The sequence below is a fragment of the Cuculus canorus genome, chromosome 7 (assembly GCF_017976375.1).
Source record: "Cuculus canorus isolate bCucCan1 chromosome 7, bCucCan1.pri, whole genome shotgun sequence".
Taxonomy (NCBI): Eukaryota; Metazoa; Chordata; class Aves; order Cuculiformes; family Cuculidae; genus Cuculus; species Cuculus canorus.
In genome coordinates this window covers 7,564,989-7,585,420 of record NC_071407.1, presented here as the reverse complement: position 1 = coordinate 7,585,420, position 20,432 = coordinate 7,564,989, and the positions used below count along the sequence as shown (strand labels likewise).

The window sequence follows — 20,432 nt, the reverse complement described above, 5'->3', positions numbered from 1 at the left end:
AATGTTTATCTTTTCATATCCTACTTTAGGTGTCCAAACTAAAAGTCTTGGTCTTAAACTGTTCCTGGCACATTTCCCTGTCACTCTGGCGAGGACTGAGACAAAGAAATCTTTCCTTTCCTAGAAATGCCTGCTTTACCTGTAACTCCTTTCTCTTCCTGTCTCTTAAGGAACACATGACCTCTTGCCGTGCACACATTCGTGAAATCTTTTAACCCCACCTTTCGCAAAAGGTTCCAATTTTGACAACTTTTCAATATTATTCTGTTGATTCTGATCTCGATAACACAAAAGAAATGCAAAGTATTTCCATTAATCCGCTAAGCAAGTCTGTTAAATGGCTTATGGAATTAAAAAAATGGCTTCCCATTTTCTTTTCATCCTTTTTAGCTGTTAACATTCACTTCTATCGCAACAAATGTACATGGGGTTTGTTGCACCCTTTTTTTCTTATTTTGCTTCCTTCTGGCTTTGTGCTTTCTTCCTGGCCTTTGCAGACACACACGTCAAAGAAGTCAAATGAGCAAACACACATTCAAGATTTTGTGTCTTGGCTGTTGGATCCAGCAAGGTTTATTCAACACTAACACTACAGTGCTAACACATTAACACTACAGTGTTAATGACCTTCCGTGGGACACTCTCATGCTAAATAACTCTCAAGAATACAGGAATTTTAGGAATTGTATTTTCCCCTCACTTAATTTGCTCTTGGTTCAACACATCCCTAAGCTACAGTCTTAATTATGAGAGCAGCAAACACAATTCTGAGAGCACCTAACAATTCTGCAAATCCTCTGTACCAGAAACACCAGAGAGACTCCACACTTCTCCAACCTTCCACTTATCACCTTGACTTAACCGATCTTTTGATTCAGTATTTTATTTGCAATTTATCTATTTCCTTAAGGAAACATTAAATTCTAAATTTATATGCTAATAATGGTGATATTATATAGGCAGTCCAGGAAATCTCCCTTAAACAAAGTCCTATTTAATTAATTAGGAAGGCCTCACAACTTGCATTAAGAGTCTACAGAAAGTCCACGATAATGAAGTCTGCTTGACACTCTAAAGCACGTAAAGACTCTATTTTGCATTATAAAGAAATAAGAATAGTGCTGCACAGGTTAAAAATCAAATGGCGCTGATGTTTATTTAAATTATAGTAGTTTTTTCACAGAAATCTACCTTAACTACGGTTTCCTTCCTGCCTACTTTGGGTCTTGAAATCAATTTTGTCAGTATGTTCCTTTTTTCTTTATGTGAAACTCACACAATTCTGAGGCTGAATTCTCATTTAAGGTATAATCAGACATTTCATTTGGTGCTAAATTAACAGTATTCAGGATCTTGCTGAAAGTTAAGACAATTAAGTACATACATTTAATAAATACAACAGGTAAATCCTTCACATGAAAATCGAGGCCACATAAATTCTAAAAAGTTTTATTTGAAGATCATGCAATGCATTTTTTGCACTAGGAAGTCAGAATTTGTCACAACTACTCATTTCCTTTACTGTTGACTGAAATTGTACAATGTATTAAAATAAGTTTTAGTGAATAGTTCAGATCACCAGGTCATCTACGTGATGCTTCAGGAGAATAAAGTTGCTACTCAGAAAACAAGGGCTCTTTTTCTTGCCACTCTCAGCAGCCCTGCCTGTTTTGCATACGGTTGCATGTTTAATTAGCAATCCTTCTGTGTCTGCAATTAGCACAATGATGATTAATAAAATAACTCCTTTAAAGCTCCATTTAGGCAGCAGAACTGCACAATCAGGTATAATTAATTCATCATTAATAAATCATGGCTGATTAACTAATCTGTTGATTAGAAACACATTACTGCGTGGTCTCCCACCTGAGCTCTGGTGATTTTTCTATCCTGAACAGAAATAGAAGACTAAGTAGGAGTAAACTATAAAAAAAATGCAATAAGCAGCAAAGATATTGGTTTGGTCAGGAAATTTAGAGAGCAAGTATATTTAAAATTTACGGGGCTTTGTAAATTATTAGTCCTCTTGAGTAAAACAATTAATTGTACTGTCTATTTGTTAAATGTGGACAGGTGAACAATAATTGCTTCTTTAGTTCATTTATATTCTTAAGGAACTTTGTTTTTTTTCCAAAGCACCTCAGACTATGGGCCAGGTTTACTCTTTGCATAAGACAGTAGGAAGCAGCCAGTGCAGCAAAACAAGCTTGTGGTATTGCTCCTCAAGAAGGTCCAGCTGCTACACCAGGAAGAGAGCAATTTGCTTTGTGAGAGGGCAAGGTCCAGGTGGCTGCTAACTACGCCCATTGCTCATACGCTGCCTCCACAGCCGCGTCTGGCAGCTGATGATAATTCCATGTTCATAAAGCACATTTCAGATCCATGAACTTCAGCAAGATTGAATGGAAAAAGGACACTCATTTCTGTTTGAAGGTTGCTTTTGCTTGGACTCAGCCTGAGATCTGTAGTGCATTTAACTCATATCTTCTATATGCTCCATGTAGCAGTAGGAACTAGAAACTTCCATTTCAAATGACTCCTAGGATTCTCACACTGTAATTTGCCCCCTGCTACTTGGACATAAGTAAAGTGTACGTTATGAGTTACAATAAAATTCAAAGTAACTGGAAACAGGGGAACTTGGCACAACTAAGTTCCTCATCATTCATAAAGGACTGACATCCAGCTGTTCCCATGGCATGAAAATGCCTTTGAGTTCAAAATACTTCATCATGAAATACGGCAAAGAAAAAGAACTAAAGCAAAGCTTAGGACAAAGGGATTTGAAAGGAAAAACCGAGTTTTACCAAGAGTAACTGAAACAGTTCAATATTCCTCATAAATCCAGAGAAAGACAAGAACACTAAAGTAAAAAGTGAAAATACCTGAAGCAGCACACTTCATTAAGGAAATTACAGGAGAAACTTTTAATTTAGGAGCAGATTTTCAGCCTTGGAAAAGTGAATTATATTTACTGTAACCAATAAAGTCTTCTTTCAGATTTTAACCAATGTTATGTGCATCGCTATGTCAATCTCCTCAATCTTTCCGCTAAAACTTTAATTAAAAATATTGACCAAGCTGCAGTACTCCGAGCCACTGCGATATCATCCACTTTTGAAATGCACTGTTCATAGAAGACAGCCATAAACCACATCTCTAAACCATTTCTATTTTTTTCATACTTTAATTCAAGTAAATTAATGAACATTTGAGCATTATTTCAATCTAATGCAGAGAAAAGTGGTTTGGCTTCGTTTTAAGAACGGACTGTAGTCAGATTTCATTGAGAATAGTAACATGGAAAAAGTTTCGTTATATTATCAATGAGAAAAGTTTACAATTCAATCCAGGAAGCAGGAATGGCTTTTAAGGTGGCATTTGGAAATAAAGAAAAGAATCATTTAGAAGGAGAAAAACAATATAGCTGTCCTTGGACAGTTTCTGAGGTCAGTGTATGTATGAAGCGGCAAGACAAAAGCGAAGAAAAAAACATCAAGGATCTTGAAGACCAGAAGGGAGCATTTTCAAGTGATTTGTTTAAATGGACCATAACATAGGCAAAGCCTTTTGAGGCTAACGGTGATTCACTGCCCAGAGCTGAGGTACAATCAGCATACGAATAATTTGAAGGTATAGGAGATTAAATGGGTAGTGCCAATTTTTTCAGAAAGTCAGGTTTCCTTTTAATACAATAGCAATTTGCCCCGCAATGTCCACTCTTCCATCATCACGCAGTGAAATCTTCAACTCTCCTCCACGTCGGGAACATTGAAAAGCTAAACAGAAACAAGAATCCGCAGTTAAAAACCCAGTATCTATCACGTATTATTTAAAAATCCACGAATACTCAGGGAAATAAGGCCTCTGTCTGCAGCAAGCAAGGAGTACCAAGGCAAGCACTGTGCCAGGGACACCCTGGATGGTTTTTCCTTATGGGTGAAGATTAGCTGAGAGCATAACTCAGACTAGAACTTCTCTGCTGAGTCTCACAAATATGCTGGTTAATACAAGTAGTAAAGGATCGTTTGCTGTAATGTAGCCAAGCAAGTTTCCTTCTACAGAAGCCTCCTACTCTCCCGTTTGTGGGACAGACAGTTTCTCCAGGTAAGGATGAACATCAAGTGTTAGCTGCCTAAGAATGAAGAACCACTTTACCAGTATTGAACATCTGAGGTAGGTACTGCATTCAAAGAATAAAAACAAAGGTTAAAGGGTAAATAAAGCTTAAGCAGCCTACAGGAAGTAAGTAGGGAAAAAGCCTACAAAGAAACATAAATGCTGCCTCAGCTGTCACAAACTGAGACAAATTCTTAGACAGACAGGCACAGATCTTGGTTTATATAGTTCTGGATATATAATTTAATGCAGCTGGATAAGCTTTAAGTAGAAATGGCTTTCCACTTGTAAATAATTAAAATACTAAACTTTTGCCTAAACTACTTAGTCATACACAGGTGGGACAAAAACGCTCACTTAATAAGTTGAGTCTGTAGACTTGTCAGTTTTCCCATTTTATCTGCAGGACTACTTGGTCAGGAAATGGTCTGGTTGGGATGGCATTTAGCAAAGGGCCGAGTTTCAGGTACTGTCATTTTTGTGAAAGGCTGGAGATGACGAGGCATTAATGTTCAGTGCTCTTCCTCAATGATTTTCCAACTACCACAAAAGTTGTTCAAAGCCATGTTTTTCCCTACAAACCCCCAAGTTTTAAATTAGGTAGGGACTACATTCAGATCCCAACAGAGCAGAAGATTTTTAACAGATGGCATATACACTATGTAAGTAAACAGTCCTGCAAGGAACGTTTCAGTAACTACAGGATTTCATTTAATAGCAGCATCTCCAGAGACATTCAAGCATCTCTGATGTGCACTCACCTTTTGGATCACAAAGTTGATGCATGCCCATGAGCAGCAAAAATCAGTCTCCGACAACAAGAACCAAATTTCCCCACAAATTAATACAGCTGTCTGAGTAAACAGGTACAGAAAGATTGCTCTGCCTTCAATGGGGGTTTAAAAATTCCCCTGGATAAAGCCCCTTCTCTTCACAATAAAGTAGAAAGTCCTCTATCATCTGTTTGGTTGTACTGAATTCCTTATGTGTACTTATAAATGTCATCCCAGAAATGCATAAGCTACGTGAAGGGCTGGATAAAGAGACAGTTGCTAAATATTGCATTCATTAGCAATTATGAAAGTCGACACATCTGACAGGAGAGACCATAGCTCTTTACATGTTGCAGACTCTTCAAATGAAAAAAAGGCAAGGACTGATACTGAACTCTGGTTTAACACTCAGCTTGAATTCAAGGATACATACATAGCTTCAAGAATCATAGAATCATAGAATCACCAGGTTGGAAAGGACCCACTGGATCATCGAGTCCAACCATTCCTAACACTCCCTTAAACCATGTCCCTAAGCACTTCATCAACCCGTTCCTTAAACACCTCCAGGGAAGGTGACTCGATCACCTCCCTGGGCAGCCTGGTCCAGTGCCCGATGACTCTTTCTGTGAATAATTTTTTTCCGATAACCAGCCTGAACCTCCCCTGGTGGAGCTTCAGGCCATTCCCCCTTGTCCTGTCCTCAGTCACTTGGGAGAAGAGCCCAGCTCCCTCCTCTCCACAACCTCCTTTCAGGCAGTTGTAGAGAGTAATAAGGTCTCCCCTCAGCCTCCTCTTCTCCAGGCTAAACAACCCCAGCTCTCTCAGCCGCTCCTCGTAAGACTTGTTCACCAAAAGAAAGATCATACAGTATTTTACCTTGTAAAAAGCCTGGAAAATTCTCTTTGTAGTTGTGGGGGGGGGTTGTTTTTTGACAATTTGGTCTAATAAAAGTAGGACGGGAACACAAACACAGGAAATTATGTCTGACACTTCAGCAGAGATGCAGCTGGCCTCCTGCTAGAGGTCACATACCCAGAGAGATCTGACAGTAGATTTAATGTTCCTCATTTGTATAGTATTTCATAGCTGATATATTTTGGAACTAAGAGATCCTGCAGTTTATGGAAGAAAATCTTCCTTTATTCTTGCAATAAAAGGTATCAGATATTACAAAAGGTACTGCAGAGGTTTCTGAAAAAAAAAAAATGCTCTTATTTATTAATTTTTGGAGATACAGAATCTTCTCTATCGCCAGTCATCTTTTCCAAATAATCTCATTAGAAACAGAATTTGTCTCAGTACAACCTGATACCCTTCAGTCACATCAATGTAAGGAAAAGTTATTCCTCATAAACACACAGAGACCATGCGTTGATCAGATGTCAAGTGAACTTGCCCACCCTAATTCTCTTTTGTATGATTTCTACCACAAAGAAGTTTGAGGACACATCTCCGTGAAATATGGGAAAAAAAAAAAATTCTGTCTTGTAGGAATCACAGAATGGTTTGGGTTGGAAAGGACCTTAAAGCCCACCCAGTTCCAACCCCTCTGCCATGGACAGGGACACCACCCACTGGATCAGGTTGCTCAAAGCCCCATCCAACCTGGCCTTGAACACCTCCAGGGATGGGGCAGCCACAACTTCTTTCAGTTTAAAGCTGTTCCCCCTTGTCCTATCCCTGCACTCCCCGATGAAGAGCCCTCCATAGCTTTCCTGCAGCCCCCTCTAAGTACTGGCAGGCTGCTATAAGGTCTCCCCAGAGCTTTCTCTTCTTCTTGCATAATAACAAATAAGTGATCTAAAAAGCACATCACGTTGATTGAAAGAATACCAATAAATTTCTAGTTTGACTTCAAAGGTCCAAGCACCTCAATTCATTTAAGGCTTACTCATTTAAAAGTAAGACTGCAAATAAAATCACTGATAAATAACATTTGCCAGTGCCTATGTATCTTGTCCTCATTCTTACACATTTAAGGTCAGTCACACTCTTTCAGCTCTTGTAATGTAAGTGAATATTCTTTCTTACATCCTCCCTTGCTACTGTATAGAAGATCATCATCCTGAGAAAAACTGATCTTCGTGCCTAAACACACAGGTTTACCAGAAACGAGAAGAAACCCTGTACCATAGAGCACATTCTGTAAGTAGAATCTGAATGTTAAAAATACATCATCTCTTCTTATCCAGCTATAACAACACTAGCTATATTTTAAACCCTAAGGTTCCTAAAGAAGTCACTGAAGGGATTAATCTGCAGTGATTCTCAAGCAAATCCCCAAATCAGGCAGAAATGATATGACTTTTTTCAGTCTCACCTTAATACACATAAGGGGAAAGGAAAACACTGTCCAAATTGTACTGAAAAGTGCACATTGATAATGAAAATCTGATACCTGTATCAAATACCCAAAATGCAAGTAATAAAGACCAAGTAGTAAAATAAAATTCAATCAAAACACATAAGTAATGTCACCTGAAGTTCACCAAGCTTCAGTGATAATGAATGGTTATGAGAACTAAAATCCAAAAGCTGAGATTAAGAACTAACCGCAGAGAGTTACAATCCACAAACTAACACTTCAAACTCCCTGCAGGCACGTGTCACATCAGTGGGTAGGAAAGAAAGCAATTTTTTAAAAAATTATCTAACACACATGATACATAATATTACATAATATTCTATTTATATTGAGAAAATGGAGAGGAGTTATTGCTACAGAATATATTGCGGTAATAATAAAACTTTTTCCTTTCCAGTGAGTAGCTTTTACATAAATGAGCAGCTCTGCAAGAAGTTTTCTCTTACCAAGCATTTCTTTCTTCTCCAGCTGCTCTGACCAGTAGCTGCTTAAAACCGCATGGGCAGATCCTTAAAAGAAACCGGAAAACAAAGCACAGAATTAAATTAGAATCACCACTTTAGAGAGCAAGCACATTCACAATGTAAATGCTATAAACAAACCAAATGCCACAGCAGACAGAACTTACAGCTTTACCCTTTAATTTATTTATGATAAAGCAGTATTAGTTCCTCCTCCTCTGGCTTCAATGGAAATTTTGCCTAGGTGAAGGCTTCATGATGAGCCACAACTGGCAGGAATAATAAATAGCACTGATTAAAATATTTGAGCCAAAGTACTCATTTGTTTACCTCAAGTCAAGCATCCTGACAACAGAATCTCAAAATACTCAATTCAAAATATTATCCATCTAAACATGATGTTATTCAATGAAATCTGAACAGCTACCCATCAAAAATCTGAACAGGCTACTGTGTATGTTTGAAGAATAGGAACAGGTAGATAGAAGTCCCTGTCTAAAATCAAAGTATTTCCTCTCCTAACAATTTTCACAACAAAACCTCAAGGCTTTTTCAGTCGTGAATGCTGGTAAGTATCAGGATGTGACTTGAGGTGATTGTTAAGGCCTCACCACAGTTTCTGAAAACTAAAAGATCAATTTCATATTTCCTGACAGGAAAAACTCAGGATCACTTCTCAGATTCAGAGCTACAGATGCTGCTTCATACTATGTTAGCAGCTAGGGGCAAAGACGCTCAGCTGGAAACCCTGCTGTGAAGTAACTGTAATTATCAGGGCTCAAGGACACCAGGACATGTAGCATTACTACGAAATCATGACAAAAGAAATACAATACAAAGCCGTAACACTGTTAAAAGTATACTTCAGCAATACAATAAGAAGGTTTCTTTCTATAAAAGAAAGGACACTTAAAGACAGAAGACAAGCAACATTGAGCTATAACTAGTCTAGAGAAAAAACTCAGAGATATTGGAAGCTTCTGGCTTTTCCTACAGATCAGTATTAGTCCTGCCAGAAATCCTAAGAAATGAGCTCACGGATTAGATACATCCATCAGACTGTGTCCCTGGCTTTATCAAGAAAGCAGGACTGAAAGCTTAAGAAGTAACTGAAATACATGGCTTACATTTCTTTGTAAACCTGTCTTTCTGCTAGCAGTGTTGAATAACTAGCATTACACCAATAAAGGAAGTTTACCCTTCATTTAGCAAAACATTTGATGAGTATCTTTTACCAACTTTTTTAATCATCTTTTACCAGTTCTCAGCTGGCTAATAATTAACCTGTGATTAACCAGTACAACATCATTCTGCAGCAATCATTATCACCCCTATAGAGTGGAATATGAAAGGAACGGGACTTCCTGCCTCTAAATATATGAGCCAAGTTCCTTTTATTCATAGGCCTGAGAAAATCCACAAAAAACTGTGACCAAAATAGAGAGGATCTCAGCTGAAGTGCAAAAGAAATACAGAACACCAGCAGAAGTGGATAGGAACTTCTACTGCAGTGCTCATTCAATACTAAATGAGTCTTTCACTTTTCTCTAATTGGAATATGTCACAGAAAAGATTTTAAAAAAACACAGGAGTATCTGGCCTAATGACAGGAAGAAGCTGATTTTTTCTGAATGAGTTGGCATCAGTCATGAAAGTTTTCAGTTTAATGAGCACACTCCTGCTGTCCATATGGAACAATAATTTAGAAGAAAGAGTCCCAAGTACAAAGCCAGATTCATGCAGTTTAATAAGACCCTTTTAATTGAACTGAAACAACAGTAAGAGTCACCTGTCACACAAACACATACCTGTAACAGGGTCTTCCAGAACTCCATACCAAGGTGCAAAATATCTGGAGTAAAAATCATGGCCTTTATGTTTTCCACTAGAATTTCCCTTCAGAGTCAGTATGAGTCCTTTCACCTTTCCCGTCTTTTCAACTGTCAAAAACTGTTGTGCTTTGACTTGCAGTTCTTCCAATACAGACCTTGAATGCAATTATAGAGCTTTAATAGTGCATATTCTTCATTTTACGATAATTTATATGTTGCAAAGAAACAAAAAACTACAAAATCATCTTTTCTACAGTCCCAAAACAGTCACTGTAAAATGTCAGATAAGACAAGATTGCTAGCATTGCCCTCCCAGTGCCGTTTCACAGAAGACTAGAATATAATACAGTCCAAGGGAGCAGAGAAAAAAAGCTCAAGCCACGCATTTCCCATTGATTTCTCAAACAAAGCATCCTGGAATATTAGCTACAAAAATGTACACTTTTGTTTCAGCATTTTAATCATTGGAAGAAATCTTTCATTATTACAAAATACAGAGAGTAAGCACTCCTCCTCCTTTCAGAGCAAGCAAAATAGCACCACCGTTAGATCTTCACAGGATTCTAAAGCACTTTACAACAGCTCTAAGCCTGTGAAATTGCAGGCACCTCCCTACAAAATAATGGCTGAAAGATTAACAATAACAAGCTGAGAACATTCCTGTGGGCCCACCAGCCAAACCACTTAGGCCAAACTTCAAGTGAATTGGCCTGATTAAAGAATTTGTGTTTCGGCAATATATATATCCAACTCATACTTGACTTAACAATGAACTTGCCCCAAATGCTTTGAAATCATTTGAATTGGAATTTCCTCTATAAAGCTACTTATGATGTCGTTAAGTACACGAGCAGATTCCAGTAAAACAGGAATAAGAATCCACGGCATTTTGTCCATGTGCCCTGTCTCACTCAGCAGATCTCTACAGCTATGCAACTCCATTTGAGAAGCAAGATTCCTGATTTCCTGCTAGGTTACTTGATCATTTTTGAACTCAGATAGATGGCGAAAATAAACCATCATTAAAACTGTTCCCTATACCTCCTTGTCTTGGAGATAGACTTCAGATTGACCTTATGTAGCTTTGCAGGTTCAATAAACTCACATGAGACAATAACTAACTATTTAAAACAGAAGTTTAAGTTAGAGCATTTAATCTCCCTGTTTTAAAACTAGACCAGAGAGCCTAATACGTAAGGAACAGAGGTTAAACAAGCAGACTTGGTTTCTGCATGCTTGATTTTAAAAAAAAAATAGGGTAAGACACCTTTCATAAGCATCACTCAGGCGGACTAAGAGTTTCTTTGTGTCAGGAGAGTACCGGAGATCTTGAACAACCAAGTCACCAACAGCTGCCTGGTAGAAAAGTTGAAAGAGACAAAGAAAAACATCATCATTTGAATATGAAATATTATTTCCCTAACATTTCTGTAAAAAAAAAATCCCAACTAGAATAGGGCTTATACAAAGTTTTTCACGTAGCCCTCAAGTACAAGCAAGAACAGTAAATGCACTGAGTGTGTGAATGGATATGGGTAGGTGCTAAGAGCTCTGCATGTGTCATCTAGGAGAGAAATTCTGAGACCTGGAAGAGGGCGAAGACACTGGATTGCCCTCATGTGCATACAAGAGGCTGAAAATGCCACTGAAATAAATACTGACGCTCCAGCCAATGGCAGTGGGAGACAAGAGTACAACCATGGCATTCCAGAGAATTCCTTCTCCTGAGTGCATGACCCAGAGCTTTCCAGCTGAGTGTTTCAAGTTCAGGAGTACATCAAGCAATGCCATGTTGCCACTTTTCAGAATTTTAATATATAAAAACAAGTATAGCTATTATAAGAGTGCTTCTAAGACCACATATAGATTCTTTTACCTTTATTAACTCTTCTACTTCCTGAAATACCTGAAGAAAAAAAAACAAACACAACTGTAAAAAATAGAACATTTCTATGTCTGTACCTCTCCAACTACAGTTAGAGTTACACACACATACAAACATGAACACATACTTTCCTTGAAACTCTTCAATGGATAAAATTCTGACTGACCTGTGGGTAGGTTGAGTAACGTGGCAAGTCCAGGACAATATGATCTCCCGCTCGTCTGGCTTTTAGTTCACCACTAAGCGTCACAAATGTAAGAACTGAATTTGTGTTTTCTAGAAAGAGAACATTGCAACATTAACAAGGATATGAATTTGAATCTAAATTATTATACTATACCCCTTATAGTAGCTCAGTAGGGTTGAATGTGGTTTTGAGCAACCTGGTCCTGTGGAAGGTGTCCTTGGCCATGGCAAGGGGGGTGGAACAGGATCTTTAAGGTCCTTTCCAACTGCTGGGGATTAAGTTTCTTTATAGAATGTCAACATTAATGGCTTAGAGTTAAGTTAAATTGTAGGTTGCTTATACGTTATCATGAGTAGATAGTTTGACATAAGCAATCTTTGGTTTTAGCATTAGTGAGCTTCCTTTGTTAGCAAGTGACTAAACAGAAGAGGTACAGAGCAGCTTGCCCTGCAAAGAAAAGGACCAAAACTTATGACTTAAAAGGCCTCCAAAGCAAGCAAGAGATTGACAAGGAGACCTTGGTACAGACAGAACAGGATGAATATTCACAGAATTATACAAGAAAGGACCCTGGGGCCAAGGATGTTATGCCAGCTACCAACCCTAGAGATGAAAGCAGCAGTGTGCCTGAAAGCGGGAAGGAAAACTAAATAGGAAGCAGGGAGACCCTAGACCCCAAAATATCATTTGACTACCTGCCATGTGGACAGCACCTGAAGAGCACTGGGGGAAAAGGGGGAGGATCTTAGATTATAAAGGTATAATTGCCCAGGGGGGTCATAATTCAGGGTGTACTCCTCCACGGACATCCAGCCCAGGCTGAAAAATAAACCAAACTCTGTGGCAAAACCTGGGGTTCAAAGTCTTCATTGCAGTGATGGGCTAAGATCGGATCCCTAGACTCCTCCCCCTTCACTAGAAGGGTGTCCAGTCCAAACCTTGTGACTCAGCTAGAGGGCCTTTCTGGACTCTTCTGTAACACCAATCCAAACCATTCTATGACTCAGTATATACAGAAAAAGTCAGTTATGCAGCTAAAGTATAATACCTGCAGTAAACCTGTATTCCAAGACAAAATTCTCAAAGAACTCAATAAATAATCTGCTGAGGGTAATTGTGGGAAAATAACAGAAGATTGGCAAGGAAGACTGTAAACACTCTCAGTGACATGCAGCTGAGGTATTGATAATTTTTGTTCGGCCTGTGTGTTGGACAAGCAGGACATCTGTGTTTAGATAACACACGCCTGCCATAGACTTAGAGGCACCCTACCAAACACACTTGAGATTCCTGCTGTGCTGGGAAATGACACCTGTTTGAGTCCCCGAAACGCAGGCAAAAACAGCAAGTTCAGTCCCAGCAAAGACCGAGCTCTGCAGTGCCTGTGTCCCTGCCTGTGTGCCTCTGCACAGGTGCTGCTTCAGGGATCCCCTAGGTTGGTGAGGCAAGGAAAATAAATTTACTCTTCATATTTAATCTGTGGGTCTGTGGCTGCTCCTACATCCTGCCTGTGTCAGCTCACGCACTAATAAAAAAGCAGCAAGTGCCAGTGAATCTTTCTTGGACGTTTCAAGGATGAATGGAAATTTCCTCTTAACGGAAAGAGCAATATTCTCTATCCATAAAATTCCACTGCACTTCTCCCAGATGACATTTGCACATTTAGCTCTTTTCTTAAACAAGAGTAACAGTAGGGCATCAGTGTATAGTCGGCTCCAGTGTAGGCAACAGACCACAACCTTTTAATTACAGAGCAGCTGTAAAAGACAATACCTAAAGTACCTTGACATGCGTTTTCTAAATGTTCTGTTAATTTAATTGCCTTTGTTGAAGAAAACAGACATCTTCTTAATTAGAAGTAAATTTTCTAAAGTTATAGTAATAAATAGCTTGTAAACATACTTTGTATGTGAAATAACACAGCAGCTGATGCAAGTGTAGCATGACCGCAGAGAGGAACTTCATTGGCTGGGGTGAACCATCTGAGTCCAAAGCAGGAACCTTGAAAATAAAGTTTATTTACATTATTAAGCGGAAAAAGTCTATTTCTTCAATTTCTCTCAAAACTTTACATAGCGTGATGACATTTCAGTTAATTAAGACACATGCTATAATCAGTCTGTGCCTTAAACACTCATCTAGGAATCTATTTTGTACTGATTTTTTGAATAGCTATTGCTTTTGAGTCAGGACAACAACAGGAGTCTATTATTAATAGAGGACAACTACTTTGTTCTAACAGCAAAGTAGCTGCAAAGTAGAAGTGCCTGCCGGCCTGGCAACCAGCAGCATCCTCGAAAAATACAGCTGGCACCTTTGAAGTGCTGCTGGGTAGTGAGAAATTGGAGACATACTGAGACACCATCGGTAAGCACAAAGCCAACAAACTGCAACAGCAACTTATCACCTGAAAAGGTGAAAAAGAGTCTGGAAAAATGGGAAAACATCCTGAGCAAGGAAGAATCTGTACTGCCACTGGCTGTTCGAACTGAAAGAACAGGAATGGTTTGAGAGAATAGAAAACACCACCATCTACTGACTGTTCCAGGTGAAAACCAGATATTAACAGCATCTACTGGCTTCTTGAAGTGGTGGTGGCATATGTTCTCTATGTCTCTCTGATATAAAAATTACTTTTTACCCTAAATGGAGCTTCTCTCTCTTATAACTTTGTGATGCCCTTTCCTAATCAGGTCTGCATGAATTTTCTATGTGATCATAGGCCTTTGCTGGGGACACATGGCTGCCTCCAACCTCCATGACATAGATCATCTTCAAAGTGAGACTGTTTTACTGGTGCCCCTATGGGGCCACTTCTGGGCTCAGTTTGGTTTGTCCTCCCACTCCGGTGCTCCCTTCTGGAACCTGTTTGTCCTCCCTCTAAAGTCTATTTAACATGATTAGCACCATATATACATATATAAGTAATCTATCATAAGTATTTCTGCTGTTATATTATCGATGTCGGGTTATTGACTAGCGATAAGTTTGTAGTAACCTGTAATATATACATACTTCACGCTGATATTATTGATTCCTGCTATGCTATTGATCACTAACAATAAGTGGTAATAGCTTGATACATACCTGTATCTATTATGGGGATAGGACCAGGGGGAATGGGTAGAAACTGGAGAAGGGCAAATTTAGACTAGACATTAGGAAGAATTTCTTCACCGTGACAGTGGTGAGACACTGGCACAGGTTGCCCAGGTAGGTTGTGGCTGCCCCATCCCTGGAGGTGTGCAAGGACGGGTTGCATGGGGCCTTGGGCAGCCTGATCCAGTAGGATGTCCCTGCCCGTGGCAGGGGGGCTGGAACTAGATGATCTTTAAGGTCCCTTCCAACCCTAACTATATGATGATACTATACTATTCACTTTATTAATCATAGGTATACTTGCTAGAGGTGATTTTTTTGTGCTATTTGTGGTAATCTTTAATAAAGCAGAGAATTTAGAAAATAAAGCTTCCATGCCCTTGTGTATTAAGGAATTCTACAAAGTCACGGTCACCACTGCTGTGTACCTGCAGACTGGGTTACCCTTTAGAGGCTGAAGATTGTTTGGTTGGTATAATGGAACCTGTATCTGAGCTAGGCCAGTTATGAATCATTTTGCTTAAATCACCAGTCAAGTCTGGTAAAACCCCTTAATGTACACTAACCCTTCATTTCACTAGAAATCATATTTCTACTTGCTGTTTAAAAAAATTGGAACTCGAGTGCACTATACTTGGTTTCCTGTAGCTTTTGCAGAGTTCTCGCACCATGACATTTAAGACAATGCTTATGCAAATGTATTTCAAGTGAACAGTCATCACATAAACACAACTAAAAGGTGCAAGAGGAATCAGTGATATTTAAAAGAACTAAAAAAAACCAAGTCTTGTGAAAAACTAGTGCATTACAGTCAATCCTCTACTCAATGAAAACAAACAGAACCCCAACAAAACCTAGTGCATGAAATTAACAGACATGGCAGAGGCTGCGCTGAGAAAGGGCAGACCTGGAGCGCAGCTGCAAGCCTGTCCTGCAGTGTTAATGCACAACCCCAAGTGGAAATTGTGGCTGAAAGTGGGAGCAAACACAGTCAGCCATGACCAACTGGAGACAGACAAGCTCTGTGATCCAGAACCTGCCTGGATGCTCGAGAGATACAGCTGTACACAGTCTGACAAGACATGCTGTACTCTGCTAAATCAATATACTCTTAAAATAATGTAGATTTTTTTTTAATTAGGATTAAATTAAATGCACTGATCACATACTCTTACTCCTGCAAAAACAGACTCTTCGTTCTGGAGCCCTTACCACACCAATCAATGTTCCAGAAGTAGATGACAGTTTCATAAATGACATTCCAATGTTCCTGCTCTCCCCTGGTTCCCACTGCCCCTCAATAAACACATTCTCAGGTATGGCTCAGTGAATAAATTCATTTGAAAAAACTGGCACCTCTTTGGCAGCTGCATGGATCTGATGTCACAAAGTCCAATCCCATTAATATCATAAGCACTTCAACAAGAAACTGACATTTTACACACTGTTGGATATGGGTGACATGAAAATAAATAAATGCATTAAACATATTGGCAAGGTGGTAACATGTAAAATGAAAAGCATTAGCATTTCTTGATTCAAGTGACTAGTTTAACGCTAAAACAAACTCCAATTTTTTAACAATAGGAGTAAGTCATGATAATTACCAACTCCAGACTAGTGGGGTTCCAGTCCTTTGGCTCATGCCACCACACAACGGCAAAGTGAGCAGAGTCAGAAAACTGATTCAGCAGAAAACTAATCCTCAAACCGTTTTTGACCATACTCAGTATTTGTGCGATATTTTCTGTCTTGCCCATTGTCTCTCCTTTTCCTCTCCCCTCATACACACATGCCCTACCAAAGAACACAACTCCACTCAGACCAATCAAATGAACAGCCTAAGGCAGGTGTTTGGGGTAACTTCAGATTTCCCACTTTTGCTGGAAAACCAGTATTTTCCACTGTTGGCTCCATACACAGCTAATGAGTTTTGGTGACAAATAATAGCTTACAGTTAACTCAGTGATGATTTCCTCAAAAGCCAAGCCAGATCCTACTCGCTTTTGTGTGTATGGAATAAGCATATTCCATCTCTAGTCTTCTGCTTCTATAGTAAGAAATTATCCCAGGAGATTAATAGTTATGTAAGTATTAATTGAAGGATCTTTGAATAGCATTTTTAACAGATATTCTATATACGACTTGCTTATTCAGTAGAAGGCGCTGAAACAAATGGTTTCATTTAGGAATGATATTTGTCTATTGTAAAATGAATTTGATATGCAGCACAAATGCTTTCAAGAATCCATGTGCAAAAGGATTATTATTATTATTATTATTATTATTATTATTAAGTTAGAGACATCACAACTCCAAGGTTTTGCTTTGGCAATCTTAAAATTAGCACCATTCCTTATAAACGCACTCCCAGTGTCTTCCTATTCCCTCATAAGGGATTTTGGGGGGTAAGCAGAATCACTCACTTTTGGTAAAGTCATCTCCAGGGTGCAGTTTCCTGATGAACGCAGTTTCTGAAAGATTCATTTCTGTTGCGATTTTTTGGTGCAAATCTTCAGCCAAGTCCTAATGATGAAAAAACAAATCCAATTAAAAGCTGGCCAAAAAATACAGAATCAAACTTTCTGTCAAATAAATAATAATTTCATCTTCTATTATAATAAAATAGAATTGGTTTTATCTCAATATTCTTTCTGAGAGTAAAAACAGTTTAAGCATAAAATGGGATAACTAGTTCAATCACTGTGATATGTGGGCATTTCTAATAAATGTCCTACCGGTTTTCAAATCCTTGGAATACATGGAAAATAAAATCACAAAAAAAAAAAAAATCTAAACTCAGTTCTTACATGAAGACAAATCTTTTTTAAAAGTTATTATTAAAGTCACAGAATCATAGAATGGTTTGGGTTGGGAGAGATCTCAAAGATCACCCAGTTCCAACCCTCCTGCGATGGGCAGGGACACCTCCCACTGGATCAGGTTGCTCAAAGCCCCATCCAGCCTGGCCTTGAACACCTCCAGGGATGGGGCAGCCACAGCTTCTCTGGGCAACCTGTGCCAGTGCCTCACCACTCCCATCATGAAGCAATTCATCCTTGTGTCACACTGAGAAGTCATTATTAACGTAATCTAAAAATAGCTGTGACTCTCTTTTTACAAATACAAAAAATCCAAGCCAGCAAGAGGTGTGTGGCCATGGCCAGGACAGTGGCCGAGATGGCTGATCAGCGCTTACAGCTGGGCCCCAAATACAACTATCCAAACAACAGGAACGATATGCTAAGTCAGTAGAAGCTGAGAGGAGATAAAACTGATAAGCCAAAATGCTGCAGCTCACTACATTCTGCTCCAACTGTCTGCAGATTCAACCACTGAACATTGATCCCAGGATCCATCAGCCACCGAGATTGTATAACATTCTACCTCACCCTTGTTCCATTGCCCTTTCCCCACAATTTCGCTGACTGGTCACGTTTGAGAATCTGGTCTTTAAAATACTGAAACACAAATGAAACAAAGAACCAAGTGGACTTGGGTCAGGCTCAATCTCTGAAAGATAAAAATTTGCTGTGCTAACTTTACTTATTTCCAACAGTAACTTCAATCCTTTTCAGCCAATAATCCATGCTACAGATACAGAACAACTACTGTCTACCATAGCCCTGTATGTGCAGAATGAATTCTATACAATGAAACAACATGGTAACTTTTTACAGTAAGAAGCATCACTCCTTGATTCCAGGGAAACAGTTCTGACTGCCAATTACTCCAAAGATACTAAACCAGAACAAAGACGAGCCAAAATGTTATTAAAAATAACAGAACGTTATTGAAATACTGCCACCCTGTGGCACCTCTGAAACACAGTGAGTGCTTGTTTTGCCATTCATGCATTACTCTCAGCGGATTTTGTGAAGGATCTGCTAAGATTCTGAAGGGAAAAGAGAACAGAAATATTGCTGCTAGCTGCACCATAGCCCCCTGGACCTTGGGATAAAATCCTGCATTAGAATCCCTGCTTTAACTGAATCTCAGCTTTAATTCTGCCTCTAGTCCCAAGCTTTAAAATCTCTGCACTCACTATTAATATAAAAATTTAATTAGAAGCTCATAATTTTGAAGTAAGTTCTGAGAAGGAGTATTTAGATGTTAGAGGGTCAAAACCACCTCTGAAGTGAGATGTTTTGCCATAACATGAGCAGATAGTGTAAGCAGGCTACATGTACAAGATCTGGAGAGGCTGAGAGAGAGGATCTGTATTGTCAGTACAAGCTATTGCCAGTGACTGCTCTGCATGTTTTTTCACACTTGCAATTTTTGTCAAGTGTTACTACACAAAGAATGCAAGGCCTATGCATTTCTAATCCAGTTTAATAATTACTTTTTGGTAAAAATTGTCAGCAGTCTACCACTTAGCACCACTGTACCCAACACCTTGATGAGGAGGATGGCTCCTGTCAACTCCACTCCCATGCAACTTTGAAGTAATAAAAACTGTCTGTTTACTCTTGGCTAAAGCTGAACCTGACATACTAACAGTGAAAGACTCAGATTCAGGTCTCTACTCTCCTCTGTCCTTCCAAGAAAAGATTAAAAATTAAAGAAAAAAAAAGGAGTGGGGAAACAGCCCACAAAAAAACCACACAAAACCCCAACACCACACTTCAACACTTCAATCAAAAAACATTGAGCACTGATTCTATGTTACTGCGTTTGCTTTCAGAGATTTTGTTCTGAATCCACTGGCTTAAAATCCATTTCTTCTTGACTTAACTCAGAATAAAAGTAGTATATTCATCAAAAAAAAAAAAAGTAAGTTAAGACCCACAAAAAATACAAATCGTGTCTTGTATGAAATTGTGCTGATGGAAAAAGAATGTCCCTGTGCTGATTTCTCAGTATTCCAGAGCAACAGCAAAGAATGCTGGAAAGCAGAACTGCTGTGTGAAGGAGGCAGGTTGAGCACAGCGCCAGGTGCTCTGGGCAGGTACAGAACAGCGACTGTCACTGCAGTCCCTCATAAAGCAGCTGTTATTTTAAAACTTACATTTTCAAGGAGACAAACTGCCGCAGGATTCCCAGAAAATGGCTGGTTCGTAAATGCATCAACCGTAAAAATGGGAATTTGCATTGCTGTTTGCACCTTTTATTCAGCCTTCGGCTGTTTCTGCAGGGCACTCACTCTCCGTCCCGCTGGATCCCCACAGGAGAGCAGAACCCAAGGTTAATGTTTCTCTGGCGGCAGGAGGGGCAGCGGCACCCATCGCGTCACTTCCCGGCACCCACAGGGCCTCCAGCCTCCCTCCACACCGCCAGCGGCAGCCGCCGGTTGCTCTCCCATCTCAGATTTTAACCTCCGTCTGGCATCGCTCTCGCCACCCGCTCCAGACCTACTGAGGCACTGGAGTGTGTCCAGAGAGCAGCAACGGAGCTGGGGAAGGGTGTGAGCACAAGCGTTAGGAGAAGTGGCCGAGGGGACTGGGATTGTTTAGCCGGGAGAGAAGGAGGATGAGGAGAGACCTCATCGCGCTCTACAACTGCTTGAAAGGAGGTTGTAGCAAGGTGGGGGTTGGTCGAGTAACAAACGATAGGGCAAGAGGAAATGGCCTCAGGTTACACCAGGGCAGGTTCAGATTGGATATTAGTTAATTCTTCACTGAAAGCACTGGCAGAGGCTGCCCAGGGAGGTGGTGGAGTTCCCATGCCTGAAGGTGCTCAAAAGCCCGGTGCATGAGGTGCTCGGG

General features: G+C 39.6%; 1 protein-coding gene across 1 annotated transcript; it reads right to left on the bottom strand.

Moving 5' to 3' along the window:
• Nucleotides 1-782: 782 nt before the first annotated feature.
• PBLD (phenazine biosynthesis like protein domain containing) lies at nucleotides 783-19,928 on the bottom strand. Its single transcript, XM_009568174.2, has 9 exons — nucleotides 19,736-19,928; nucleotides 17,151-17,250; nucleotides 13,528-13,626; nucleotides 11,605-11,714; nucleotides 11,430-11,459; nucleotides 10,821-10,909; nucleotides 9,530-9,708; nucleotides 7,707-7,769; nucleotides 783-3,779 (listed from the first exon to the last, which is right to left on the bottom strand). The coding sequence occupies exons 1-9, from the start codon at nucleotides 19,817-19,819 to the stop codon at nucleotides 3,667-3,669; spliced, it is 867 nt and encodes a 288-aa protein (XP_009566469.1). The 5' UTR covers nucleotides 19,820-19,928; the 3' UTR covers nucleotides 783-3,666.
• Nucleotides 19,929-20,432: the final 504 nt, after the last annotated feature.